Source organism: Notamacropus eugenii, chromosome 2 (genome assembly GCF_028372415.1).
Source record: "Notamacropus eugenii isolate mMacEug1 chromosome 2, mMacEug1.pri_v2, whole genome shotgun sequence".
Taxonomy (NCBI): domain Eukaryota; kingdom Metazoa; phylum Chordata; class Mammalia; order Diprotodontia; family Macropodidae; genus Notamacropus; species Notamacropus eugenii.
The window spans coordinates 160595114-160619564 of NC_092873.1; the positions used below are offsets into that span (position 1 = coordinate 160595114).

General features: G+C 39.4%; 1 protein-coding gene across 2 annotated transcripts; it reads left to right on the forward strand.

Annotated features, from left to right (window-relative positions):
- The first annotated feature begins 444 nt into the window (after positions 1-444).
- C2H6orf163 (chromosome 2 C6orf163 homolog) lies at positions 445-23351 on the forward strand. Of its 2 annotated transcripts, none has more exons than XM_072642770.1 (5): positions 445-849; positions 8306-8400; positions 12661-12768; positions 21681-21883; positions 22850-23351. In XM_072642770.1, the coding sequence occupies exons 1-5, from the start codon at positions 702-704 to the stop codon at positions 23292-23294; spliced, it is 999 nt and encodes a 332-aa protein (XP_072498871.1). In that variant the 5' UTR covers positions 445-701; the 3' UTR covers positions 23295-23351. The 2 variants fall into 2 exon arrangements, with proteins under 2 accessions (XP_072498871.1, XP_072498872.1); XM_072642771.1 differs by lacking the exons at positions 445-849; positions 8306-8400 and adding exons at positions 11509-11597; positions 12458-12501.
- The last annotated feature ends 1100 nt before the right edge of the window (positions 23352-24451 follow it).

Consider the following 24451-nt stretch of genomic DNA (forward strand, 5'->3'; position numbering starts at 1 on the left):
ACAAGAAAGAGGAGAAAGAAACAAAGAAGAGAGGAGAAAGAAACAAGTCATTTTTATGTCATGTTATGGTAATTTGAATATACATATTTGTGTCATTACAGTAATGACTTTGTTAATTATATGACCTATGTAACCAGACCTGATTATTTGGGGAACTGACTTCATTTTCCCTCTTAACTGTAGTGTCATTTCCTAAACAATATTTTATCACTACTTTACTAAGCCTTTCAATTCATGCGTAATCTGATGTACTTCCTGCAGCGTGGACCTCTGGGAAATCAGTTATTCAAATACCTTAAAACAAAGCATCTGGAAAACTGTGAGAAATACTCCATAGTAATCTCTTTTGTCATTTACGGACACTTTTGTGAGCAAAGCTTGACCCTGGCAACGGTTGCTAAGTAAATTGACAATTTATAGCTTCAAGTCCAAAGGGCAGCCTTCAGTAAAGCCACCTTCTCAGCTTCATGCAGTAAGGCCCTTCAGTTTTCTCAATGCTTTTATTTGTAGGGATTCCTCTAATTCATAATGGTGAATGAGTTTAACTTGAAGCTGTCCTCCAGACTTCACTCTGAAACAGTAAAACACCTCCATTTGGTTGAAAAGATTATTATTCTTCAAAATCTCTATTCCTCCTTTTACTAATCCTAGAATGACAGTTTTAGCCACTCTCCATTGTGAATGTTGTCTTAAATTCAACCATGATTCGGAATCCAAATCTCGAAAACTTTGTTTGCTGTGCAGTATGTAATAAAATAATACCACCACCACCTACTGAGGAAACATTCGAACGGATCCATGAATACAAACCCTTTAAGACAAGGTTTTATACTCATAAGGATATACTAGGTAAGTGAGTTTATAATCTCCTCTAGTGCACAAATATTTCGTAGTGGCAGATCTCAGCCTTCCTGTCACCTCATTGTCTATCCTTTCTTAGGTTTGTTGATTAAAGTTGCGTGATCTTTCACTTGTGTGTCTTCCTACTATTTTTTTTAGTCCAGATCTATGACTTCATCAGTGTAGAGAATTCCCAGGGTGGAAACTCTAGTGCTGTGGATTGGCAGCTTTAATATACGGAGTTTGCTTAGAGTTTTTTAGAGGGTAAGTGAATCACCATACATTAGAAGCAGGAGTTCCAGGTCATACTAACAAGGCTTACTATACCATAATATCTATTAGAATCTTCCATCCATATAGTTGGACTTCTGTGTAGTGTCTCTTAAGTAACCAGGGTAGGTAGAGGAAAGAAATTTCCACCAAAAGCAAGAACTAATGTGATTCATGGAGGAGAATTTGTCTCCATTGCTGCTGCTTTCTAATCAATTAACAATCATGCAGTATACATGCTACACTATATATGTACATAGACATTTTAAATTTAATTTATTTTTCAGTTTTCAACAATCACTTCCATAAGTCTTAAATTTTCTCCCTCTCCCTCGCCAACATGGCTTGCAATCTTATATGGGTTCTACACATACATTCTTATTAAACACATTTTCACATTAGTCATGTTGCATAGAAGAATTAAAACGAATAGGAGAGACCATGAGAAAAGCCAAAACATAACATAAGAGAAAACAATCTGCTTCATTCTGCGTTCAGATTCCATAGTTCTTTCTCTGGATGTGGATACCGTTTCACCTCAAGAGTCCTTTGGGAATGTTTTAGGTCCTTGCATTGCTGTGAAGTACACAGACTTTTTAAAATCTAGGTACTTTTCATGTCCCTTTCTTCAACTGTCTTCTTTCTGTTCTGTGCTGATGGCATCTACTTGCACAGCTTCAGCTATCACTTGTATGCAGTTCATAGGATAATTTATTCAGAACTGGATGAGACCTTAGAGATTATCTAGCCTACCAACTATATTTTACAAATGAAGACAGTGAGACCCACAGGTAAACTGCTTGCTCAAAGGAGCAGAGGCAAGATTCATACTCAGTTTCTCCGACTCTAAAACCAGTGCTCTTTCCACAGCACTGCAAAGGTTCTGAAAGTATTATTCACCTACTCCAAAATCTCCTGTAGGCAGATTTTACAGTCTCCTGCTGCTATCGGAGACAAGACCAAAATCCCTCATATGACATAGAAACCCTCTATAATCTGATCTTTTTTAAATTTTTTTTCATTGTCAAGTATTTTAATTTCTCTTCTACCCACCTCTCCCCACCAATGTAGAAAAAAGAAAAGAAAGAAGGAAGGAAAAAAGAAACCCCTTATTTAAAAAAAAAATCTTCATTTTCAACCAAAACATTTCTTCATTGGCATATTAAAAAAAAAAACTGTCTTATTCTGCATTGAGTCTGTGATCACCTCTGTCAGGAGGGGGGCAGCAAACTTTCCCATTGGTCTTCTGGTGGTAAGTGGTCATTACCCTTAATATTCAGCATAATTTGGTTTCAACTTTATCTTAAAGTAGGAAAACAAAACAAAACACCAGACTTGAGGTCAGAAGATCAGAATTTTAGTGAGACCTTAGGCAAGTCAACCTCTCTGAGTCTTTCTTTATTCGCAAAATAGGGATATTTGCTTTGCCTATGTCACAGGATGATTGTGAGGATAAAGTGAGATCATATGTCAAGGTGCTCTGTAACTATCAAATGTTCTGTAAGTTATTTCTGTTTCCGTGCATCAGATGTCCTATATGGTAGCCACACTAGATCGACTTAGACATGGAAGGGACCTTAGTAACCATCTAGTAGTACATCTCCTTTATTTTACATGTGAAGGAACTAGGGCCCTGAGAAGTTAAATGACTTAGCTACCCAAGCCTCTATAAAAATAAGTTATCGAAGCAGGATTAGAACCCATATCCTCTGATTCAAATCTCAGTTCTCTTTCCTTTGTGTGGCTGCCTCTCAGATTACTTGTATTGTTGCACTGCATGACAATATCCCAATCCCAATCAGTCAATAAACATTCATTAAGTGCCTACTGTGTGCTACACACTTCATTAACAGCTTTCCTGCCCCCTTGTGCCTTCTACCTCAACTTTAAATGCCCCTTTTCCTATTCCTGTCTTAAAATCTTAGCCACCTTTTTGACCCAGCTCAAATGTTACCTCCTTTGTGAAATATTCCTCAATCACCTTTGTAATCCATGCAAGGAATAGATTCCTTTCTTCATTCCTTTATCCCCAGTTTTCATATCCGAAGAGCATTCCAAGCTTATTTTGAGCCTTATAAAATGGTTCCCTCACATAATCCCAAATGCTGTTTTGTACTTTTTTTTGTTATTGCCCTTATATTAATACTGTGTAGTTCCATTTCTTTACTAGCTCTTGTGATAGGAACTATTTATTCAATCCTTTTCCCTCATACAGGTTAGGCTAGTTTTTTCATAAAGGTATGAAGACCATCTTTGAGATTTGGTGGCTCAGGGGACTAAAGGTTCACACTATTGACATCATTTCCTCATTGTTGGAATGCTAAACAAACATAAGTTGCCACTTAACATTCTCTCTGCAGCTTGATTGGGAGATCCTGATGGATATTTCAGACAGGGAAGCTTTGCTCATCTGAATCAACTTGAGGTGTTCTGAAGGCCTATCCTTGTTTAATATCCTTCTCTTGCTGTGGCAAAGTAAATCTTTTATGAACTGTTGAATGACCCTTTCAAATATCTCATTTTGTTCTTAAGGAAAGGGATTAAAACCTCAGACCAATGCTCTCCCACATGTGGCTAAGTAAGCAGTGACTCCCTGAGGTCAAATATTATCAAAGGCTAATTTCCAAATGTGGTCTGGCCATTCCAGGGCATATTCTAGACTTATTCCCACTACTCATAGATAAAGAGGCATACAAGAGATCCCAGTTCTCTTGGGAAATTCACAAATAGGAACAACTTCCTGGGATTCTCCAGAGCAAATCTAATTTTTTCTAATTTGGACCAGTCCTGATTATCAACACCAGTGGATATTCTGATATCAGTTAATCAATGAGTATTATTTGTTCAAGAGCCTACTATGCACCAAACATTGGGGATGTAAATACAATAAATGAACAATTTCTTACAAAGAGCTTATACTCTAATGCAAGAGACAAGTATATACATGTATGATTGTGTGTGTGTGCTGTTGCTGTGATGTACCTGGAAAGCCCCTGGGCCTGAACTGCTGCCTATTTCTCCAATGTTAACCAACTCTTCCTTGTTATATCTGTGTAGGAGCCAGATCATCCCTGCTTCCTCTATAGCCAAATCTCTGCCAACTTAATGTTCATTTATGGTAATGATAGTTCATCTTTGCAGTGTGACTTCTCTGTCTTCTAAGGTTGATCTGCTAGAGCTACCAATGGGAAAAAATAAATGGAACACTTTTTAAAACTATATTTGTCAATTTCCAAAAGACTTTTAACTTTCTAGAGTCAATGAAATATGAATAATTAACTATGTTTCCTGACCTGATTTGACTTTCCACTTTCAAAACAGTGTATCGCTATCCCTGTGTAAGGGAATGCCCTTTTTTTGGACTTCGGCAAAATTGTAGGTATAAAACGGGAGTTCTCAAACTTCTTGGTGTCAGGACTTTCTCCTCCAAAGAACTTTTGTTTATGTGAGTTGTATCTGTTAATATTTACCATGTTAGAAATTATTAGTATTAAAAATTATTGTTGTTTGTCCTCGGTACTTGAGGAGGACCAATGACATCATGATGTTGGAGTCACAGTACAGTATGGTCAGCTATGGCTGATCAGTCCAGTATGAGCTCAGAAGGTTCTACCACAGATTAGGCACAAATAGTCCCTTTGAACATTTGGGATGAAGATGTCTGTAGATTTGCACATTTCATGTTTCCTTTGTGGTACTACATTTCTCTATATGTGTGTCTTACTAACACTGCACTTTAAATTTGTGCCTATTTTTCTGTTCACCCCAGGCCTTTTAGTGGGAGAATGTACCTAGGTTTTTGGCGAGGAAATGTTTTGTTAAATAAATATCTTTTCCAAGAGCTAATTGAGTCTACTGACTAATTGCTGATGAAAAGCCCACCAGTGGGGGCTTGTGAACTACAGTGTTAGGAATAGTCACTCCCAAGATTGTCCCTGGAATCCATGGTAGTAGGTGCCCTTCTGGGAAGCCAACATACTAATTCAGGAAAGTGAGTCCAAAGGGAGTGTATATGTGAGGAAGTGTAAAAAAAAAAGCATAATTTTATTTACTCTTGATGCTTTGGAGGTCATGTTGATACTTTGCAGGTTATTCCAATGCAGTGCTCAATATTTCAAGGTCAGCTAGCTAATGTGTGCTTTATTATATGTGCCCCCCAAAGGGAGAAAATGAATCAGTTACTTATGAGGTTTAATTAGGTTCATGATTAGAATACCTTTAATGTCCAATTTGGGATCTATACACTATCTTCACTATATTCCAAAAATATAGTGATTTAATTTAAATTAATTTCATCTCACATGGTTGATCATGTTTCTTCCAATCAATCTTTAGTCATTCAGTTTTCACACTGGGGATGTTTAGGGTAGAGAAGAAAAACTGAGAGGAGGTAACACCACTGCCTTTATGTTGGAAGACAGATTAGATCACTTCTGTTTGGACCCAAAGAACAAAACTAAGAGCAATGAGTGCAAATTTAGACTTGATTATTCCAGGAATCTTTTTGAAATAGGTGTTGCAGTGGATAAGAGTACTTGACATGAGTTCCCTCTTACTGGAGGTCTTCAAGCATGAAAGGAAGAGCCAGCCACTTGTAGGGTATATTGCAGAAGGTATTTTTGTTTAGGCATTGGTTGGACTAAATGACTTCTGAGGTCTCTTCCAATTCAGAGATTCTGTGAACACCATCTTCCTAGTCCCTTAAGGCTCACAATCTAGGAGTCATCCTGTATTCCTCACTATCTCTCATCTCCCTTATCTGATCTGTTGCCAAGAACTGTCAATTTCACCTTTGTAATATCTTTTGAATAAGCCCTCTTCTCTCTTGTGATACTGCCACCACCACCCTGGTGCAGGTTTTTATCATTTCATGCTTGGGTTATTGCCATAGCCTGCTGATGGGTCTGCAGTCTCAAGTCTTTCCCCACTCCAATCCATCATCCATTTAGCCATCAAAGTGATTTCCTAAAGAACAGATCTGACTATGTCACCACCCTACTCAATAAATTCCAGTGGCTCCCTATCACTTCCAAAATCAAATACAAAATGCTCTGAGGTTCGAAATCCTTCAAGTCCTAGGCTCTTCTTAGACCTTGGTCCCTGCCATGAACTCTCCTGGCTATTCCAGGAACAAGATACTCCATCTCTCAGCTCTGGGCATTTTTTCTGACTGTCCCTCATGTCTAGAATGCACTCTCCCTTCATCTCTGCCTACTGACTTCCCCAGCTCTTTTGAGTCCCAATTAAAATCCCATCTTTTATTGACAGCCTTTCCCAACCCTTCTTATTTGTCCTATATGTAGCTTGTTTGTATGTATTTTTATTTTGCACAATTGTTATCTTCCCTATTAGATTATGAGTTCTTTAAGGCCATCTTTTGCCTCTTTTTGTATCCCCTACTTTTATATTCCTGGCACATAGGCTCTAATGCTTATTTACTGACTGACTGAACACTGTCCTAAACAAATGAAGATGAACATTGGCCTTGTTTCCAACCAGCCATCATCCAAGGAAGTAGTCTCTATAGCAGAGAGACCTGCCATTTCTGCTACCACCAATACCAGCTGCTAGCCCACTGCCACCATCAGGTGGGTAACCGACACTGAGACAAGTGACTTGCCTGGGGTCATACAGTTTGTAAGTGTCTGAGACCAGATTTGAACTCAGGGAGATGTCTTCCTGACTTCCTGGCTCTCTATCCACTGCCCCACCTATGAGTGCCGTGTTGCTGATAGGATGTTTGTGATACTTGTTCACAGATATTCAGGTGTGTCCATATGTAAGTTTCAGGGACTATAAGTGTTTTACTGAGGGAAAGATGCAATCTCCTCCTAATTCTTCAAATGGATCAGAAGAGAAGGAAGGGGACAAGACTTTGAATGTTGCCATGTCCACAAAACTTCACTTGCCTATGCAAAAAAAAAAAAAAATGCAAAACAACCAAAGGGCCTGGAGATAGAAGTGATATAGGATGATGACGGCCTCTGCTATTCTGGAAGGAGTAAAAGGTGAAAGTGAGGAATCTGGGGCATTGGAAGAGTCTGTCTCCATGACTGAGCCTTCCTCTGAGATGCCACTGTTCCACTGGAACAAGAAGGCAGGTGGCCAAAGGGCACCTGAGACACCACAGTGAACAAGGAAAAAGTCAAGGAGTTGTCCTATTTCCTGATTTTCCCAGCTGACTGAGAACTGACCTTAAGAAGGCCATAAGTAGAAGAATCTTGGGGGAAGATTGCTAGTTCTGTGTGGAAATATGTCAATTATGTATTTGGAAGTCCTGAATATAGGACTGCCTAAGATTAGAGGAGGGCAGCTAGGTGATATAGTGGATGGCAAGCTGGACCTGGAATCAGGAAAACATCTTCTTGAGTTAAAATCTGGCCTCAGACACTTACTAGGTATGTGATCCTGGACAAGTCACTTAACCCTATTGGCCTGTGTTTCCTTATCAGTAAAATGAGGTGAAGGAAATAGCAAGCTACTCCAGTGTCTTTGCTAAGAAAACCCCAAATGCAGTCATGAAGAATCAGACACAACTGAATAACAACACCACCAAAGCACTAAAACTTTTTGAATTTTAAGTACTTTTAAAATGGGTGTAATAATGCTTACCTCACAAGGTTTCTATGAATATGAAATGAAGTCATGGATGTGAAAGTGCTTTATAAGGTTAGAAATACTCCTCAAATAGGAAGTAGTAGTAGTAGTAACAGTAATAGTAAGACTACTACTACTACTACCATGTTAGTCCTGTTTTCTACTGAACCCCACAACTGAAGGCACTGAACTCATGAAAGTACACGTGGGAGAACTTTCAATGTGAAAATTCTCCCCAGCAATGCAAATCTTCAGCTATGTAATTTGCAATCTTGGAGACCTGGCTGGGACATTGAGAGGTTAATTAACTTACTCAGTCACACAGCATGTGTCACAAGGAGAACCTGAACTTAAAAATTACACCGTGCTGCTGCTTATTCCATTTAGATGTATCCCCTGAAATGGATTGTCAGGAAACTTTCTTCAAATTGAAATGTCATAACCAGATTTTGTTCATTCATTCCCTGGCCAAATATTTATTGGGCACCATCTGTGCAAAGCATTGTGGTAGGTTCTGAAGGCAGAGTACAGAGATGATCAAAAGATTAACAAAAGGCTATCTTTAGATGCTTACTATAATTTTCATTCAAATATGCAGATATTGGGATTGAGATTCATCAAAAGGAGGAAAAAATTCATCATGAGAAACTGGAAGAACTTCTTAAAGTGGCACAGGATGACGTGTGGGCCAAGGTAAAAGAGACTGAATCCTATTTAATATTGTTCTTTACAAAGTCTTATGCCAAGATTGGTGTCTTGTCTCTTAATGTAATATACATAAAAGTATATGACATAATTCCGGAAAAGGTCTTTGTTTGAAATCGTGTGTGTGTGTATGTGTATGTGTGTGTGTGTGTAAGCATGCACACATATACATGCATACAAGAAAAATACCTCAAGGATCACAACTGTTCTGTATTGCTTGGGCCTCTTTTTGGCAAACTTCCCTTCGTCCACCATGCCTGCCCCATGTACCTGTAGACTTACACTTCATTCTGGTGGGAATCATGAAGCTATAACAGACAATTTGGAGTCCTCCAAACCTTGACAATCCTCTTTAAAAAAACAGTGACAACCATTCAGGAGACACACTTCCTGAAAGTGTTCCTTTCACACTCCAATTATGTTGATTTGTTGCTGCACAAGTTTACTCACTGAGTGGTTGTAAAGGTGAGCAAATAGGCAGGTTTGAGATGGTGTCGTGGAGCACTGGATTTGGCATCAGGAAGATCCTGCAATACTTTCTCACTAACATTGTTATCCTGGGCAGGTGCTTTCATCTCTCTCAGCCTCAGTTCCCTCATCTATAAATGGAGATAATGATAGCACTAAGATGATGATAACGAAAGTATCTACCTCACTGAGTTGTTGAGAAGGTCAAATGAGATAATGTATGTAATGTGCTTTTTGAGCCTTAAAGTGCTACATAAATGCTAGCTATTATTGTTAGGCTAGAGCATATCATAAAGAGGGCTGACATTATAAAAAGCTATAGGCACAAATACTCTTTCATTTCTTCATCTATAAAATGGTAAGAAGAAACATGTTCTAATGGACAGACATGTAGCCTCAGAGAAAGGAATGATAATAACAGCTAGAATTTAGATGATGCTTTAAGGTTTGCCAAAAGCTTTAAAAATATTTTATTCTTATGATAATCCTGGGAGGTAGGGGCTATTATCCCTATTTTACAGATGAGGAAACTGAGGCCTGCAGAGGTTAGGTGACTTGCTCAAGGTCACACAGCTAGTAAGTGTCTGAGGCTGCATTTGAACTTTGGCCTTCTTAACTGCAATCCCAGAGCTCTATCCACTGCACCACTCTTATACATGCCATCTGTTAAGCCCCACACCTGCTATCTGAATGACTCGGGCAAGTCATTGAACTGTTTAGTGTTCCAGGAAACTCTCTTAAGAATACTAGTTGCAGAACAATTGCCAATCTACTTTGGCAAAAAGAACTCCCCACATCAATGAAATCACATGGAGGTTATACTAGAGAATTGACTTGAGGACAGAGGCTCAGTGGAGGAATTATCAATGGACAAGAGAAGTAAATGGCACAAGATTATAAGATCTATCATAGAATTGAGATCTGGAAGGATGATGGAGATGCTATAGTCCAACCCTAAAGAAAGAAGACTCAGTTTGGGTGGGGATGAATATATTTCTCCGTGGGATATAGAACAGGTTGAAGGCTGTGCTGACCACCTGATAGGAGTAAATATAATTGAGTCAATCAATCATAAGTTGATATCCTTCTAGCTGTATGTGTGTTCATCCTTCATTGCTGAAGAAGACCATGCCATCAGAGAAATGACATGACTTGCACTTGATTTTTTTTTGAGTGAGGGAGGGCTGTGCAGGTCACCAGCCTCACTTCTCCTCCAGAGCCATCTGAATCCAGTGACCAGATATTCATCAGGATGACTGGAGATGACCCAGGATGAGGCAATTGGGGTTAAGTGACTTGCCCAAGGTCACACAGCTAGTGAGTGTCAAGTGTCTGAGGTGAGATTTGAACTCAGGTCCTCCTGACTCCTGCACTGGTGCTCTATCTATGGTACCACCTGGCTGCCCTCTAGCTGTATGTATCCTTGGGTCAGATGTTTATGTGAGAAAGAAGTATTGGAATGGGAAACTCCATGGAGGGTTTTCAACAGTTAACATATTTTGGTCAATTGGAAGAAAATTTGAAAGCAACAAAGAAATAATGAGGGTAAGCATCTCTAATAATAACTGGTATTTATATAGTACTCTAAGGTTTATAGACTGCTTTATTTACATGATCTAACTTGAGCTTTATAACAACCCTTTGAATTTAATAGTAACCACATTTTATATAGCACTTGAAGGTCACTTTGTACTTGTTATTCCATTTGATCCTCTCAAAAAGCCTGTGAGAAAGGTGCTATAATTGAAGACATCGAGGCAGGCAGAGGTTAAGTGACTTGCCTAAGGTCACACAAGAAGTAAATGACAGCTCTAGAATTCGAAGTTAGATCTTCCTAACTTTAAATCCAGCATTTTATCCACTTTGCATACAAATGTTATCATTCCCATTTTATACATGAATAAACTGAAGCTAAGAGGTTAAATAACTTGTCCAGGGTTATTTACCATCAGACTTAGGGTCTGAACCCAGGTCTAGAACTATATCCATTATGCTATACTGTCTCATAATATACAGTTTTAAACTTTAATAACTAATCAAGCTGTTGACTTAATATTTTTAATAGCATCATAAACCAATCCTATCAACTTGGGAGGACACGTGGTGACATTGAAAAACTGGATCAGGAGTCAGGCCACCAGGCTTCCAGGCCTGCATCTGACCCCTATGAGTAGGGAGGCCTTGGACAAATTATTTTATTTCTCAGGGGCCTCAATTTCCCCATCTTTAAAATTGAAGGATTGGGATAAAATCCTTTTCAAATGTAGTACTCTAATTCTGATTTACCTTGATGATACGCAATAGAGTATAGTTATTGTGTTGTAGCAAATCAAAGATAATTTGTGGCAAATGATTGTCACTGAGGATTTTTCTATCCAACCTGAAGTTGTATGGCATCCATGCTGATGCGCATGGTTTTCAGTTTGGGGGAGGAAATATAAGATCCACTTTCAAGGTTTACTCTTCTGCCTTAGGATGCAATAACACACCACTAACAGAGGCTCTACTGCATCCTCTTTCAGCCTTGAACATCCAGAGCTTCTGAAGGTGAAGGAGCCTTGATAAGAAGGGAAGAAATGACCAGGATCAGTATTCAACCCATCAACAAGCTCCTCTTTCTTGCCAGACTTTGAGCTAGGCAGTAGAGAATTAAATACACACAAAAAGTGAAACCCTCCATGAAACCATCTCAGGGAACTTACAGCATTAGATGAAGGGTAATAGAGCCCAGCTATTTATGTAAGAGTGGGCATGCCCTGGTCTAGAAAGAGCCTATCCCCATCCCTCAAACCCATGAATGAATTGTGCCCTGGAGAATGGCCATCCTGAGAGGGAGAAGTAACTGCTGCCATGTAGAACAAATTTTAGCTAAGGAACTAGCCATTTAGGAACCAGGTGCCCAGTAGAAGAGATTAAGGCCACCGCAAGAATATCTGGTTAGAACTTAGAAAACCAGAAAAAGGGAAGTGACAGTAAAAATATTTCACAATTTGAATAAGAGCATATAAATGTTATAGTATAATGGAATGGTAAGTGAACTGAATTTGGCGCTGTGTGAAGTGGATTTGAGCCCCAATCCTGATTCTTACTACCTGGCCTTGAATTGACTGTCTCAGTCTTGGTTTGGTTTGGTTTTGTTTTATCTGTAGAGTGAGGGCATTGGACTAGATTAATATTTTAAGGTCCTTTTCATCTCTATGTCCTGGGACCCAGCATGGTAGAATGGAAGAGTCACATATTTTAATGAGAGGACTTGAGTTCAAATTCTGATGCTATTTTCAACCTCTGAAACCTTGAATAAATTACCACTTTGAGACTCAGTTTCCTCAATGTAAAATGGGGGAGTTTATTGATCTTCAAGCCACCTTCTGTCTCTAAACCTATGATCCTTTGATTTATGATGCTTTGGGGACCCACATCTCACAGAGTAAAGAAGCCTTTTACTGAGAAGGGTTGACTGAAGAAACTGGACACCTCCTCCATTCTTCCTGAGCAGGTTCTTCTTGTACTGGACTGTGTACTGAGAATAAAGACTGATTGCTCCCTGATTTATAACAACCTTCTCTCTCTGGTGCAGGCTGCATGGAAAGTCAGTCACTAGGGGGAGGTAGAGTCCACAAAGTAAGTAGGTGCGTGGCTTTCTTTGCTAGTTGTCAGTAAATTTGGATTGCTCCACTCCCCAGGATAATAGCAAATTGACTTTGCTACTTCTCAGAATAAATTAATAGATTTTCTCACATGGAATTTCTCTCTCTCTTTCTCCCTTTTTTTTTTTTAAAGGTTGAGGTCGTGACAGAGGAGGAAGTGAAAAAAGCTGTTAAGAAAGTCCATACTAAACACCTGGAAGAAATAAAAACTATAAAAGAAGAGCATGAAAATGAATTGAAGGTTTGCACAGACTTGTTTGATATATTTGTAAACTCACTTAGGGCAGTGGGGAAAATGTCTAGGTAGTGGGATGAAACAGATTCATTTGGAAGTTGATGTCATGGTCCTCAGAGAAAGGAAAGGAATTAGCAGAAATGGAAGGAATGGGGGGTAGGAGGAGTCCTTCTAAGCCCAACAGTAAGTAGCTGTACAGTGATGGGAAGATCATATCCCTCCTCTTGGGCTCCCTCCCTGTTTTTTCCTTCAAGGTAGGTGGTCACCATGTTGAAAGGGAAGATGGAGCCATGGAGTTCCACAGGGTAGATACGGCAAATTTTAGGCCAAGGCATAGATAGCACTTAAGTATTTTCTGCTGTGGAGGCATCTGGGCCCCAGAAAGGAAAGCAACTCTTAGACCCATACCTGAACTAAGAAATGAAAAGGTGAGACTGGCAGACTTCCCAGGAAGAAGCCCAGCTTAGCTCATTGTCTCTGGCTTCAGTAAATATGTTCTGAGAAATAGGCTTCAGATCCACCATTTTGTTTTTCTGCCCAGGAGAGACTGATGTTATAACAACACAACAGCAGTAATATAATGATGATAGCTAAATAGGTAAAGCACTCAGAGGCTTACAAAGCCTTTTACATGTTATTTCACTTGTCCTCACAACAACCTTGGGAGGTAGATGTTATTATCATGCCCCATTTCGCAGATGAGGAAGCTGAGGTTGAGAGGGATTAAGTGACTTGCCTACACTCAGCTTGTGTCTGAGGGGTGATTTCCACACAGGTCCTGATTCTGGGTCATTGAAGTAGTTGGGGAAAATTGGGCTCAGAGTTTAGCTTCTACTTGGGAATGTGGCATATGGCCTTATGGTTGTAAGATTATAGGATTGGAATTTTCAAAAGAAAATTCCCACTGTGGTAAGAATAGGGAGCAGAATCCCAATATAAGTGGGCCAAGGGGCAGGGGGCAGCAAGAGATGCTGCTTTTAGGCCTTGATTACCAGAATTCAGCAGTTCTGCAAAAAGATAATGATTGGGCTGGTGAGAAACTGGAGAGATGGGAGGGTAGGCACTGATTTCCTTCATATCTGCTCAAATGTATAGTGGAGCCAACCTGACAATCTCAAATTCTAATAGGTCATGAGAGTTCTCAAAGCATTCAAGGAGAGAAGAGTAGACACTAGATTTTCCTTTGCCATTTTGCCATTCAGCATTGTAGAGGCTATGTTATCTAGAAGTTTGAAGTAGTCAGGAAGAAAGAGAGACCTTATTCTTTTGTTTAAAGCAGATTATACAGATTATATTTGCAAAAAAGTTAGTGGTGTGGTGGGAAAAGCTCTGCACTTGGACTCAGAAAATCTGACTAATTCTACTAGAAAGCTGGTTCTGATGTCTTGCTGTAAGACCTCTGAAATTGACTTCTCCCCAGCTATAAAATGAGAAAGCAACAGATATCCTGCTACTTCAGAAGGGTTACATGCTTGCAAAGTGCTATATAAATGAGAGAGATTAGATGGGAGATAAATAAAATGTGAATACTTGAGAAAAGGATCTTGCATCTACAGAGTTTTCTCTGCACACAACTGCATAGATACACTTAGACTTGAGGGTTGGGTATTTATTTTTCAAACTAATTTATGTCTCTCAATAGCTGTTTGACTTCTATTTTTTGTTTTTGTTTACTCTTTTTGCATTAATAGTTTTTCCTTTTTTACAATTTGGCCACTACTCAGGGTTGCCTTTAACTGTGGAGCATCAATAATAGAATTATTTTCCAATGCTGACTGATAAGTTAGCATAAGGTAGTGAAAGGAGTTGCTGTAGTTAAGATACCTTGATGGGTATCTAGTACCCAGGCTGGCTTTTGCCTTCTGGTTGCTCAGGCAAGTGACTAAAGCATTCAAAGTTTCAGTTTCTGAATCTGCAAAATTAGGATATCTACCAACCCTGAAGCACTATCCAGAGGAGCAAATGAGATGCCATATGTGAATGTGTTTGAAAATATGGGACACTGAAGATATTGAGTGATTCTGCAATTCACGGAAGAGTATTTTTAAGATGAGGTAGCCATCACTGTATATGTTGTTTATATTTAGGAGCATCTACCCTCAGTATTTTCTGAATGAACTCAGATCAAGGACTGCTTTTACCTTGGGAAGAATGGGAACTATTATAAATCTAAGTTCAACCTTTATCATGAAATAACATGATCCATTAAGTTCCAAGATTTGTTCATTTGTTAGAATGGTCCATATTATTTAAGAAACCAAACTTCACTCTATAGATATCAAGGATTCCAATAGTAAAGGCTGTCACCTGAAGATTCTTATGACTCCTTGTTTTTCTTTATCATGCCCCACATCTTTAGCACCTAGATGTAGGTTTGTAGCTCCTGGGGTCTCTCTTACATGATAGTGAGTATTTATAATAGTCCCTTCTATGTGCCAGGTGCTGCACTAAGTTCTTTACATATATCTCATTTGATCTTCATAATAAACCTTTGAGGTAGAAGCTATTATTATTTTATATCTTACAGTTGAGGAAACTGAGGCCATTTAAGGTTAAATAACTTGCCCAAAATCATACAAGCTAACCTATAAAGCCAGATTTGAACTCAGTTCTTCCTAACTTCATGCATAGCCCTGTATCCATTGTGCCACCTAGCTGCCTTATGTGGGTTCCCAGAAAATCCTCCTCAGGCTTAAGGCACTTTTCTAAGTCAGATTCCACTCAGATCCATAGCTCATGAGCCCCCATCAATATGTTTTCTTTTACTAGGTCAAACAGGGGAGACACATTAGTTCAAAGGACATTTAATCAAACAGAATAGAAAAATAAGTGACAAAGAATCCCTATACCCACAGTTGTAAACTTAACAACAAGTTACTATGCCACCTGTGAGAGAGGAGAAACATATAGGGAGAATGTGTGGCCAGGAAACATGTGGAGAGGTACATACATTTAAAGAACATTTGGGACCAAGGAATATGTAGGAAGATATATATTATATTATATATGCATTATATATGTACATATATATACATATATAAGGAATTCAAATCTCTAGGGTATATGCATTGCTGACCAACTCAAACCTTAGATGCTGCAGAGACATCTATGTCTCCTGGTGAATCAGGCTCACTGCTTTCTCTGCTGAACTGGGTTCTTTGCTGCTCTGTTTTCTCAGCTGAATAAAGCTGCTTTCTTCTGGGTTGGTTTTTTTTTTGCTACCATCTGTTGGTCTTCAGCTGCTGGGAAGCTTCTTTAGACCTACTTGGGTCTTACCAAGTAAACATCACTTCATTTTTTGACAGGATACTGTATTCATAGAACTAGGGATAGGCATAGACGAAATATATTTGGATCTCAGCACAGTATCTGATAAAGCCATTATGTACTTATGGACAAGATCGGGAAATAAGTATTCATTCAATTCAACTTAATAAACATCAAGTGTCTACTGTATGCAAGGCACTGTTCTAAGCACTATAGAAACAAAGGTAAAAATAAATAATCCATGCTCTCAAAGAACTTACATACTACTGAGGGTTTACATGTAGGGACAAAAGCAAAGGACAAGGAAAATTGAGGAGGGAGAGAGAAATAACTGAGGGGATCAAGAAAAGTTTCATAGAGGAAATGTAGCGTATGAACCAGTCCTTGAAGCAAGATATGGATTCTAAGAGATGGAAGCGATCAGGAAATCCATTCTAAATATGAGAGACAGTTTGTGCAAATATCTGTTGGTGGGGCTTGGAGTGTAGAGTCCAGGGAGTAGCTAATAGTCCAATTTGATTAGAAAATAAAATTTATGAAGAGGAGGACTATGAAATAAGGCTAGAAATGTGCAGGAACTCCAATTGTGGAGATTCTTAAATGCCAAACTAAAGGATTTGTTTTTTTATCCTATAGGTTTATCATATGCTGAAGGTTTTTGAGCCAAAGCAGCTTAAACCCCTTAGACCTGTGTCCCAGGAAGGTTATTTTAGCAGCTGTGTGGAGGATGTATTACAAATTGAAAGAAACTGGAAGCAGGGCAATTACAAGGCTGTTACTGTATTCCAACGTTTAAACAAAAATCTTCACCAGACCTTTAAGGATAATAATCACGTCTCACCTCCCCTTCTCAGCCTAACTCCTAAAAAATGCTATCTATGTACTCCTTGACTTCCTCTTTTCTCACTCCTCAATTCTTTGCAATCTGGCTTCTGACCTCATCTCTCAACTGAAACTACTCTCTCCAAAGTTGTCAGTGATCTCTTAATTGCCAAATCTTATGGTCTTGAAATCTTGCTGTTCCTACTTCTACAACATTACTTGCATGCAATTCAATATTTCTTTTCACACCATCACAACCAGAGTTCAAGCCCTCATCATCTCCTGTCTAGACAATAGCCTCCTAATGGATCTCCTGCCTCCAGGCTCTTGCCACTCTAGTCTATCTTCTACACAGCTACCAAAGTCATTTTTCTTGAGCATAAATCTGACCACTGTTACTTCTCTAGTCCTTCACTTTGTGGTTCTATAGCTTCTAGGATCAAATACTGACTCTTTGTTTGACTTTCAAAACCCTTCATAGCCTTGCTCCAACCTATCTTTCCAGTCTTATTGTACGTCACTTTCTTCTATGCATTCTGCAGTCCAGCTAAACTGGCCCTCTCTTTGTTTCTCACACACTCACTGCTCCATCTTTCATTTGTATGTCTGCCCTCTGCTCCCATGTACCCCTTATCTGCAGAGAGCCTTGAAGTGTGTTTTTCCACATAGAAGGAGGGACTGGATTATGAAAGGTTCAAACACAGGCTATGCATATGGTGCTTATAAATAAAACCAGGAGAAGGCTTGATTTGTAGCATGTTCATCTGGAAGACATTTGTTTTTGAAAGCTATTGGGCTCTAGAGGTTCAGTAAGATATTATTCCCTCCTATGGGACTTACAGGTTAGGAGTATTGTAGTGGAAGGGATATGAATTCTTATTCTGTAAGGAGAAAAGCAACTACCTGGAGGACCCCGTTTCTGTCATGACATCACAGCAAGCTTTAAGAATGCTCAGACAAGAGCAAAGAATGTAAAAAGGAACAAGGAAGGCCTAGCTTCTAGAACCTCAGAATATGGAACCAGAGAGGCAGTGAGGTAGTGCAATGGAGAGAGTACTGGACTTGGAGTCAAGAGGCCCTCAGTTCAAATCCTTCCTCAGATACTTAATAGCTAAATGCTCTACAAAAGCATGACCCTAGACAAGTCACTTAATCTCTGTCTGCCTCAGTTTCCTTAACTATAAAATAAGTTAATATAATAGCACCTATTTTGCAGGGTTGTTGTGAGGATCAAATGAGATAATATTTGTAAAGTACTTAATACAGTGCCTGGCATAATATAGTTGTTTAGTCATTTTCAGTCGATTCTGAATCTTCCTAATCCCATTTGGAGTTTTCTTGGCAAAGATACTGGAGTGGTTTGCCATTTCCTTCTCAAGGTCATTTCACAGATGAAGAAACGGAGACAAACAGAGTTAAGTGACTTGCCCAGGGTCACACAGCTAGGAAGTACCTGAGGTCCTATTTGAACTAGGGAAGATGAGTCTTCCTGCCTCCAAATCCAGAACTCTATCTACTGTGCCATTTAACTGTGTATGGTAGATGCTATATAAATAATTCCTCACTTCTCCTCACCCATCTGGTATCATTAATTTATTAGATCTCTATACAATCGCCTATTTTTTCTTCTGTGGTAAAAGCAGTATTTCCTAGGGCCTACCATATAAACTGACGTAGCTTTTCCTTGAACCTCATACCACACAAGGTAAACTAGTTTTTCTTTAAAAAGTATTGAAAACCATCCTCAAGACTTAATTGCCTCGAGAAATCAAGGCTTAAGCTATTGATTAATAACTTCCTAATAACCTAGATATTAAAAATGCAGGGCATAAGCACCTGGCTCTTCTTTTAGGTTTCTGGACTGGCAGACAGCATGTCCATCATAGGCACAGGGAAGCTACAGTCAATGCCATATCCTTGCTGGTTATCCTTTCTATACTATGCCTAGGTAATTCTGCTTTTGATAACTGATAGACTACAAAAGAAGGGTGGTAAGTGACACTATTGAACCAAACCCTAAGCTGACTGATAGAAAAAAAGTGAAAAGAATCTTAGCCTGGGGCCCCACAGTGGGGCTTGAGGTGAGTGCTAGAAGGGAAGTCTCATCAACACCTTCACCTTGACTCTAGTATCTCCCCTGCTCCCCAAAGACTTGCTCCTCAATAAGTAGTGGAGAGATAATAGTGATAGGGTAGATAGGGGTATACTGTTCTCCCAGTGCTGTCAGGGTATGAACCCTGGGGAAAAAAGTTTAGTGAAATTAGCCTTTTTGAATTTCATCATATTGTATCATAGGACTAGAATTAAAAGGGATCTCAGAGACCATTTAATTTAATCCCCTCATTTTACAGATAAGGAGACTGAGGCCCAAATTTTCCTGTGGTCACACAAGTAGTAAATTACAAAGCTAAGATTCAAATCCATGTTTGATTTACTCCAAATCTAGTATTCTTTCCACTATGTGACACTGGTATAACCAAGGTAGACTACTGATAAATAGTTTAACTTACATGAAACACTAAATAAATACAAATGTGTTCTAGTAATACCTCATCTTTCTGGATCTATGCAGTACAGAAGTCTCACCTGTTCGCAACACAAGCCTGGTGAACAGTCAAAAGAGATTATCACTAATTCCACATGCTAAAGAAGATAACTTTACACTAAGGAGAATCCCTCAGACAGCCTCAATATTGTCTGTGTTCAAGTTTCTAAGCCCAAAGTTGATAAGAAGCAGTCAATTAGAAATAAGGCGAGAGGTTGCTATTGGCAATTTTATCAACAGATAAGGGAACTGGGTGGAGCCCAGATGGCAGAGAAGAGGCAGGAGCTCAGATGAAATCTTCCAACATTCCCCTCCAAACAACTTTAAAATAATGCCTTAAGCTGAATTCGTGAGCAGCAGAATCAATAAAAGGTTAAGGTCCAGTCCAAGACAGCAGGAAAGGTCTGTGATACTGGGGTGGGGGTTAACCCAGAGCACAGTGGACACTATGCAAAAACCAACAGCAGGCCATGAAGGCTGCTGTAATAGTGACAGCAGCAGTTTGGGGAGCTCTCAGCCCACAGATGGTAAGACAACTGATCAGAAAGAGATTACAGGTTATCCTTTTCCAGTACTGGGTTGAGGACCCTATTGCATTGCCCATAGGCAGTTCTGAATTGCAGTTTCAGAATGAAGAGGAACACTAGCACTTGTGGCCACAGGGGAGGAGAGGCCCTCTTCATAGTTCTAGGGCAGAGAAGAATGCTTCTGGCCACTCACAAGGGGGTGTGGAGCCCTGTCAGTTCCAAGGCAGAAAGGAGCACTAGTGCTTAACGGCCACAGGAGAGCAGGGACCCAAGTAAAAGTTCTAGGGCTAAGAGGAGTGCTAGCACTTGTGGCTACAGGGGAACAAGGTCCTTTTCTGGGTAAAGATCAGAGCACAAACTGGGAGAACAATAACCAGACTTCTCCTTGGGTCATACCACCCTCAGTACTAGCTCTGAAAACAGCAGCATAAATAACTTGAAGCTCCATATAGTTCTCCCTCCACTCCAGTAGCAGAGACCAACTTTAACGTAAAGTTAAGAGTCAAGAAATAGGCTTTGAAAAATGAGCAAACAACAACAAAAAAGAACCTGACCATAAAAAGTGAAAGTGACTATGGTGACAGGGAAGATCATGACGCGAACTTATAAGAAGACAACGCTGTCAATACAGCTATAAGCAAAGCTTCTAAGAAAAAAAGTGAATTAGACACAAACCCAACTAAAATCCCTGGAAGAGCTTAAAAAGGATTTTTAAAATCAAATGAGAGATAAGAGGGGAAAAACTGGGGAAAGAATTGAGAATGATGCAAGAAAATTATAAAACAGCAACAGCTTGGTAAAAGACAAGGAAAAAACTAAGAGCTGACAGCAAAGAGTGGGGGAGGAATAAGGAGGAAAAAAAACAGCAAAAAAAACACTCTTAAAAGTATTTCCAAGAACCCAAAATTCATAGTCTTCTCAAGGCTCTTATTGGAGAGGTAAATAATAGGCTGTTTGGATCTTACTGGATTTATAATACAATTCATAATTATGTGATAATATATATAATTAATCATTATAAACATTAATTTTGACTCTCCAAGAAAGGTTTGTTAGAACACAGTATACTTTTTTTTAAACAGGAGTGAGAAACGTATAATACATATAATGTATATGTAGGATCATAGAGTTAGAGTTAAAAGGGATCTCTGAGGTCACTTATTCCAACCTCTCCATTTTGCAGATGAGGAAACTGAGGCTAAGTATCCTACCCAAGGTCATTGAGGTAATAAGAGGGTCCCAATCAAAAGAAATAATTGCAAGCAATTGTTATGGAGTCACCAGGAGGGCTGCAAGCCCCAAGTTATCTAGAGCTTCATAGGATCACAGATCTATAATTAGAAGGGATTTTAGAGGTCACCTAGTCTAATCCCAACCATTTTACAAAAGATGGGGCTGAGGCCCCAAGAAGTGAAGTGAATTAATTACCCAAAGTGATATAGACAATAAGTGGCATAGCTAGAATTCAAACAAAAGTCCTCTGACTCCAAATCCAACGTTTGTTCCACTGTACCATACCCTTCTCAACCATGGTGTGTTTGGCACTCTAAGGTGCCATAAAGTATATAAAAATGTCTCATAAACTTAAAAGTACTCTCTCAGTACCAATGTTGCCAGTGCTTTACCATAGGAAACATTGCAACTTTCCCTTCTGCAATAGCATCTGGACATGGTGTTGTTCCTATATGCATTTATATAGTTTGAAGGTATAATTCAGTATCATCTACTATTTAAATCCTCTTTTAATGTTGCTTAAGGAAACAGTGAAACTCACAAAGCAAGAGATGAGAGAGATCATGGAAGAGGAAATGAGGAGAGAAAACAGGGCTGCTGAACAGCGCATGGTCCATAGAATCCAGAAGATACTGAAGGAGTGCCATGATGAAAAGCTCCAGGCAATAGAAGAAGTCAGAGCTGAAGAACAACAAATAGCTCTTGAACTACTGAGTAAACAGATGAGGTAGTCTTCAAAATCCCCAGGCAAAAGTCCTATTTTTTTCTGTCCAAAACACTAAAAGACTTTTTGTTGAGGTTTCCTGAGTGTTCTGTCAGAAATTATCACCATGGGATAACGTGGTGAATAACAGTGAGATCCAGGGATTGACCATCCTTATTCATAGTTGAGGTGTGGAGGGAAGGAGTAATGTAGGTCAGGGAATTTAAAGAGATTTAGGAATTGAGAGGCTGGGTAGTTGTATTAACTCAAATATCACCTTCTTCTACATGAAGGCTTTCAGATTCTCCCTCAACTATAAATGCCCTCCCTCCCTAGCTACCTTGTGTTTAGAAACCTAAATGTACTGAACCTGTCATTTCGTTGGTTTCCTCAGGTGAGGAAACTCCTTGTATCATTGCAAGTTGGCACCTTCTCTGCCACTCAGAGCAGAGGTCAGCAAACTACTGGCTCAAAGGCTAAAACCATTGAAAGCTAAGAATGACTTTTACATTTTTTCAAATAAAGTTTTATTGTATTTGAAAGTCTAGGAACTATTCATAATTCACAGCTTTAAAAATAAACAAGTTAGATGGGCCAAATTTGGCTCTGGAGGAGGATAATTTGCTGACCTCTGTTTTAGAGAGTTGTCCAGACCACAGAAATGTTAAGTGATTTTGTAGAGGGGGTCACACAAGCTAGTATGTGTCAAAAGTGAGATGAACTCAGGTCCTCCTGGCTTTAAGGCTGTCTCTCTTTCTTTCATCTTTATTTTTTAAGTATTTATTTTGTAATCTCCTACATTGTTGCCTCACCCACTAGAAGGTAAGTTTCTTGCAAGCAGGGAATCATTTCATTCTTTGTGTTTGTACTCCAACCAGTGGTTGGCATATAGGAGGCACTGAATCCATGCTTGCTTATCATTGATGGATGGGTTGATTTTAGATTGATTGATAACCTCCTAATGGTCCAAACTTGTGTCATTGTTTTTAGGAAGAATGAGGAGAAAATCCTGGAAGCTGGGATTCTCTCTCAAAAGACTCTTGAAAAAAGTATAAAAGATGTCACCAGAGCCACAGAGCACCAGATGAGCATTGCTTTTAGCCTCAGCCAAAAAGAGAAGGAAGAACAAGTTAATGAAGTGATTAAAGAGGTGGAGAACCTTCATAAGACTTCTATAAGAAAAATTTGCAAAAAGCTGACCCTCACTGAAGACAAGCTGCAAAAGAAGACTGAACATCTGGAGAACATCACCCGCTGGAAGGACTTCCTGGAAGAGGAGCTATTGGAAACCCGTGAGGCATTTCAGAAATACATCAATTATACATTTCCTATGCTTGCACCAGGGCAGGCCGATTTTATTTTACCGCTAAGAAAGAAACTACCCCCTGACATAGAAGAATACATTAAAGCCAATGTCAAACAACTCTCCAGTTGAGATAACCCTAAAAAGTCAATTGTTATTCTGGTCTCCAAATAAATTCATTCAATGAGCCTTCCTTGGGTACTTCTTAGGGTTAGGCAGCTAGGTAGCCTAACAATTGGAACAATGAAAATGGCATCAGGAAGAGCTGACTTCAGACACTACCTCAGTCACACACTAGATGTTAGACCCTGGTTAAAGTCAGTCAATCAACAAGCATTTACTAAATACCTGCTGTGTCCCAGGCACTGACGATAACAAGAAAAGGGAAGAAAACAGTCTTTGTCTTAGAGGAAGGTGCATTCTAATCAACGATAAATAACTATATGCATGCAAGAGATGTGTGTGCACGTGTGTGCTCATCCTTCGTTGCCAAAGAAGACCACGCCATCAGAGAAATAATGACATGGCTTGCACTTGACTTTGTTCCGAGTGAGGGAGGGCTGTGCAGGTCACCAGCCTCACTTCCCCTCCAGAGCCATCTGAATCCAGTGACCAGATATTCGTTATGATGACTGGAGATGACCCAGGGTGAGGCAATTGGGGTTAAGTGACTTGCCCAAGGTCACACAGTTAGCGAGTGTCAAGTGTCTGAGGTGAGATTTGAACTCAGGTCCTCCTGACTCCTGCACTGGTGCTGTATCTACTGCATCACCTACAGAATAAATGAAGGTAATCTGCAGGAGGAAGGCATTAATAGGTGGGGCGACAAGGGAAGGCTTCATGTAGAAGTTGGGATTGGAGCTGAGTCTTAAAGAAAGTGTAAGTGAAGGTTAAATTGTGACTCAGCACCGTTTTAGGGAGTAGTCTTCTATAATTCCCCAGTTCCTTTCGAGAACAGGTGCACACACTGGAATCAAAGTAAACAGGATGTTCTGTTAATGTTATGTCAATAACTAATTACTAATTACTAATACCCCTAGGTCATGATAAACTTATCAGTGAAGAAATAGGGGAATGATGGTTCTGGGAAATAGTTGTTTTGAGATAAGTTCTGAGAAATAGTTGTAGTAAACTAAGTTCTCAGAAATACTGGTATTGTGCACACGTTGGTTTAGATGCCTATAGATGTTATTGTTCTGTTATCTGTATTATTTTTTAAAAAGCATTGTTGTGGATTTCTTTTGTAGTCTCTTCCACAAACTACCTATATCCATGAATATTCTGTGGAT

Coding starts and splice junctions, on each gene's coding strand:
- C2H6orf163 (XM_072642770.1), top strand. CDS start 702: ATGATTCGGAATCCAAATCTCGAAAACTTTGTTTGCTGTGCAGTATGT. Junction 8,401..12,660: donor AGGATGACGTGTGGGCCAAG/GTAAAAGAGACT, acceptor TTTTTTTTAAAG/GTTGAGGTCGTGACAGAGGA. Junction 12,769..21,680: donor AGCATGAAAATGAATTGAAG/GTTTGCACAGAC, acceptor ATGTTGCTTAAG/GAAACAGTGAAACTCACAAA.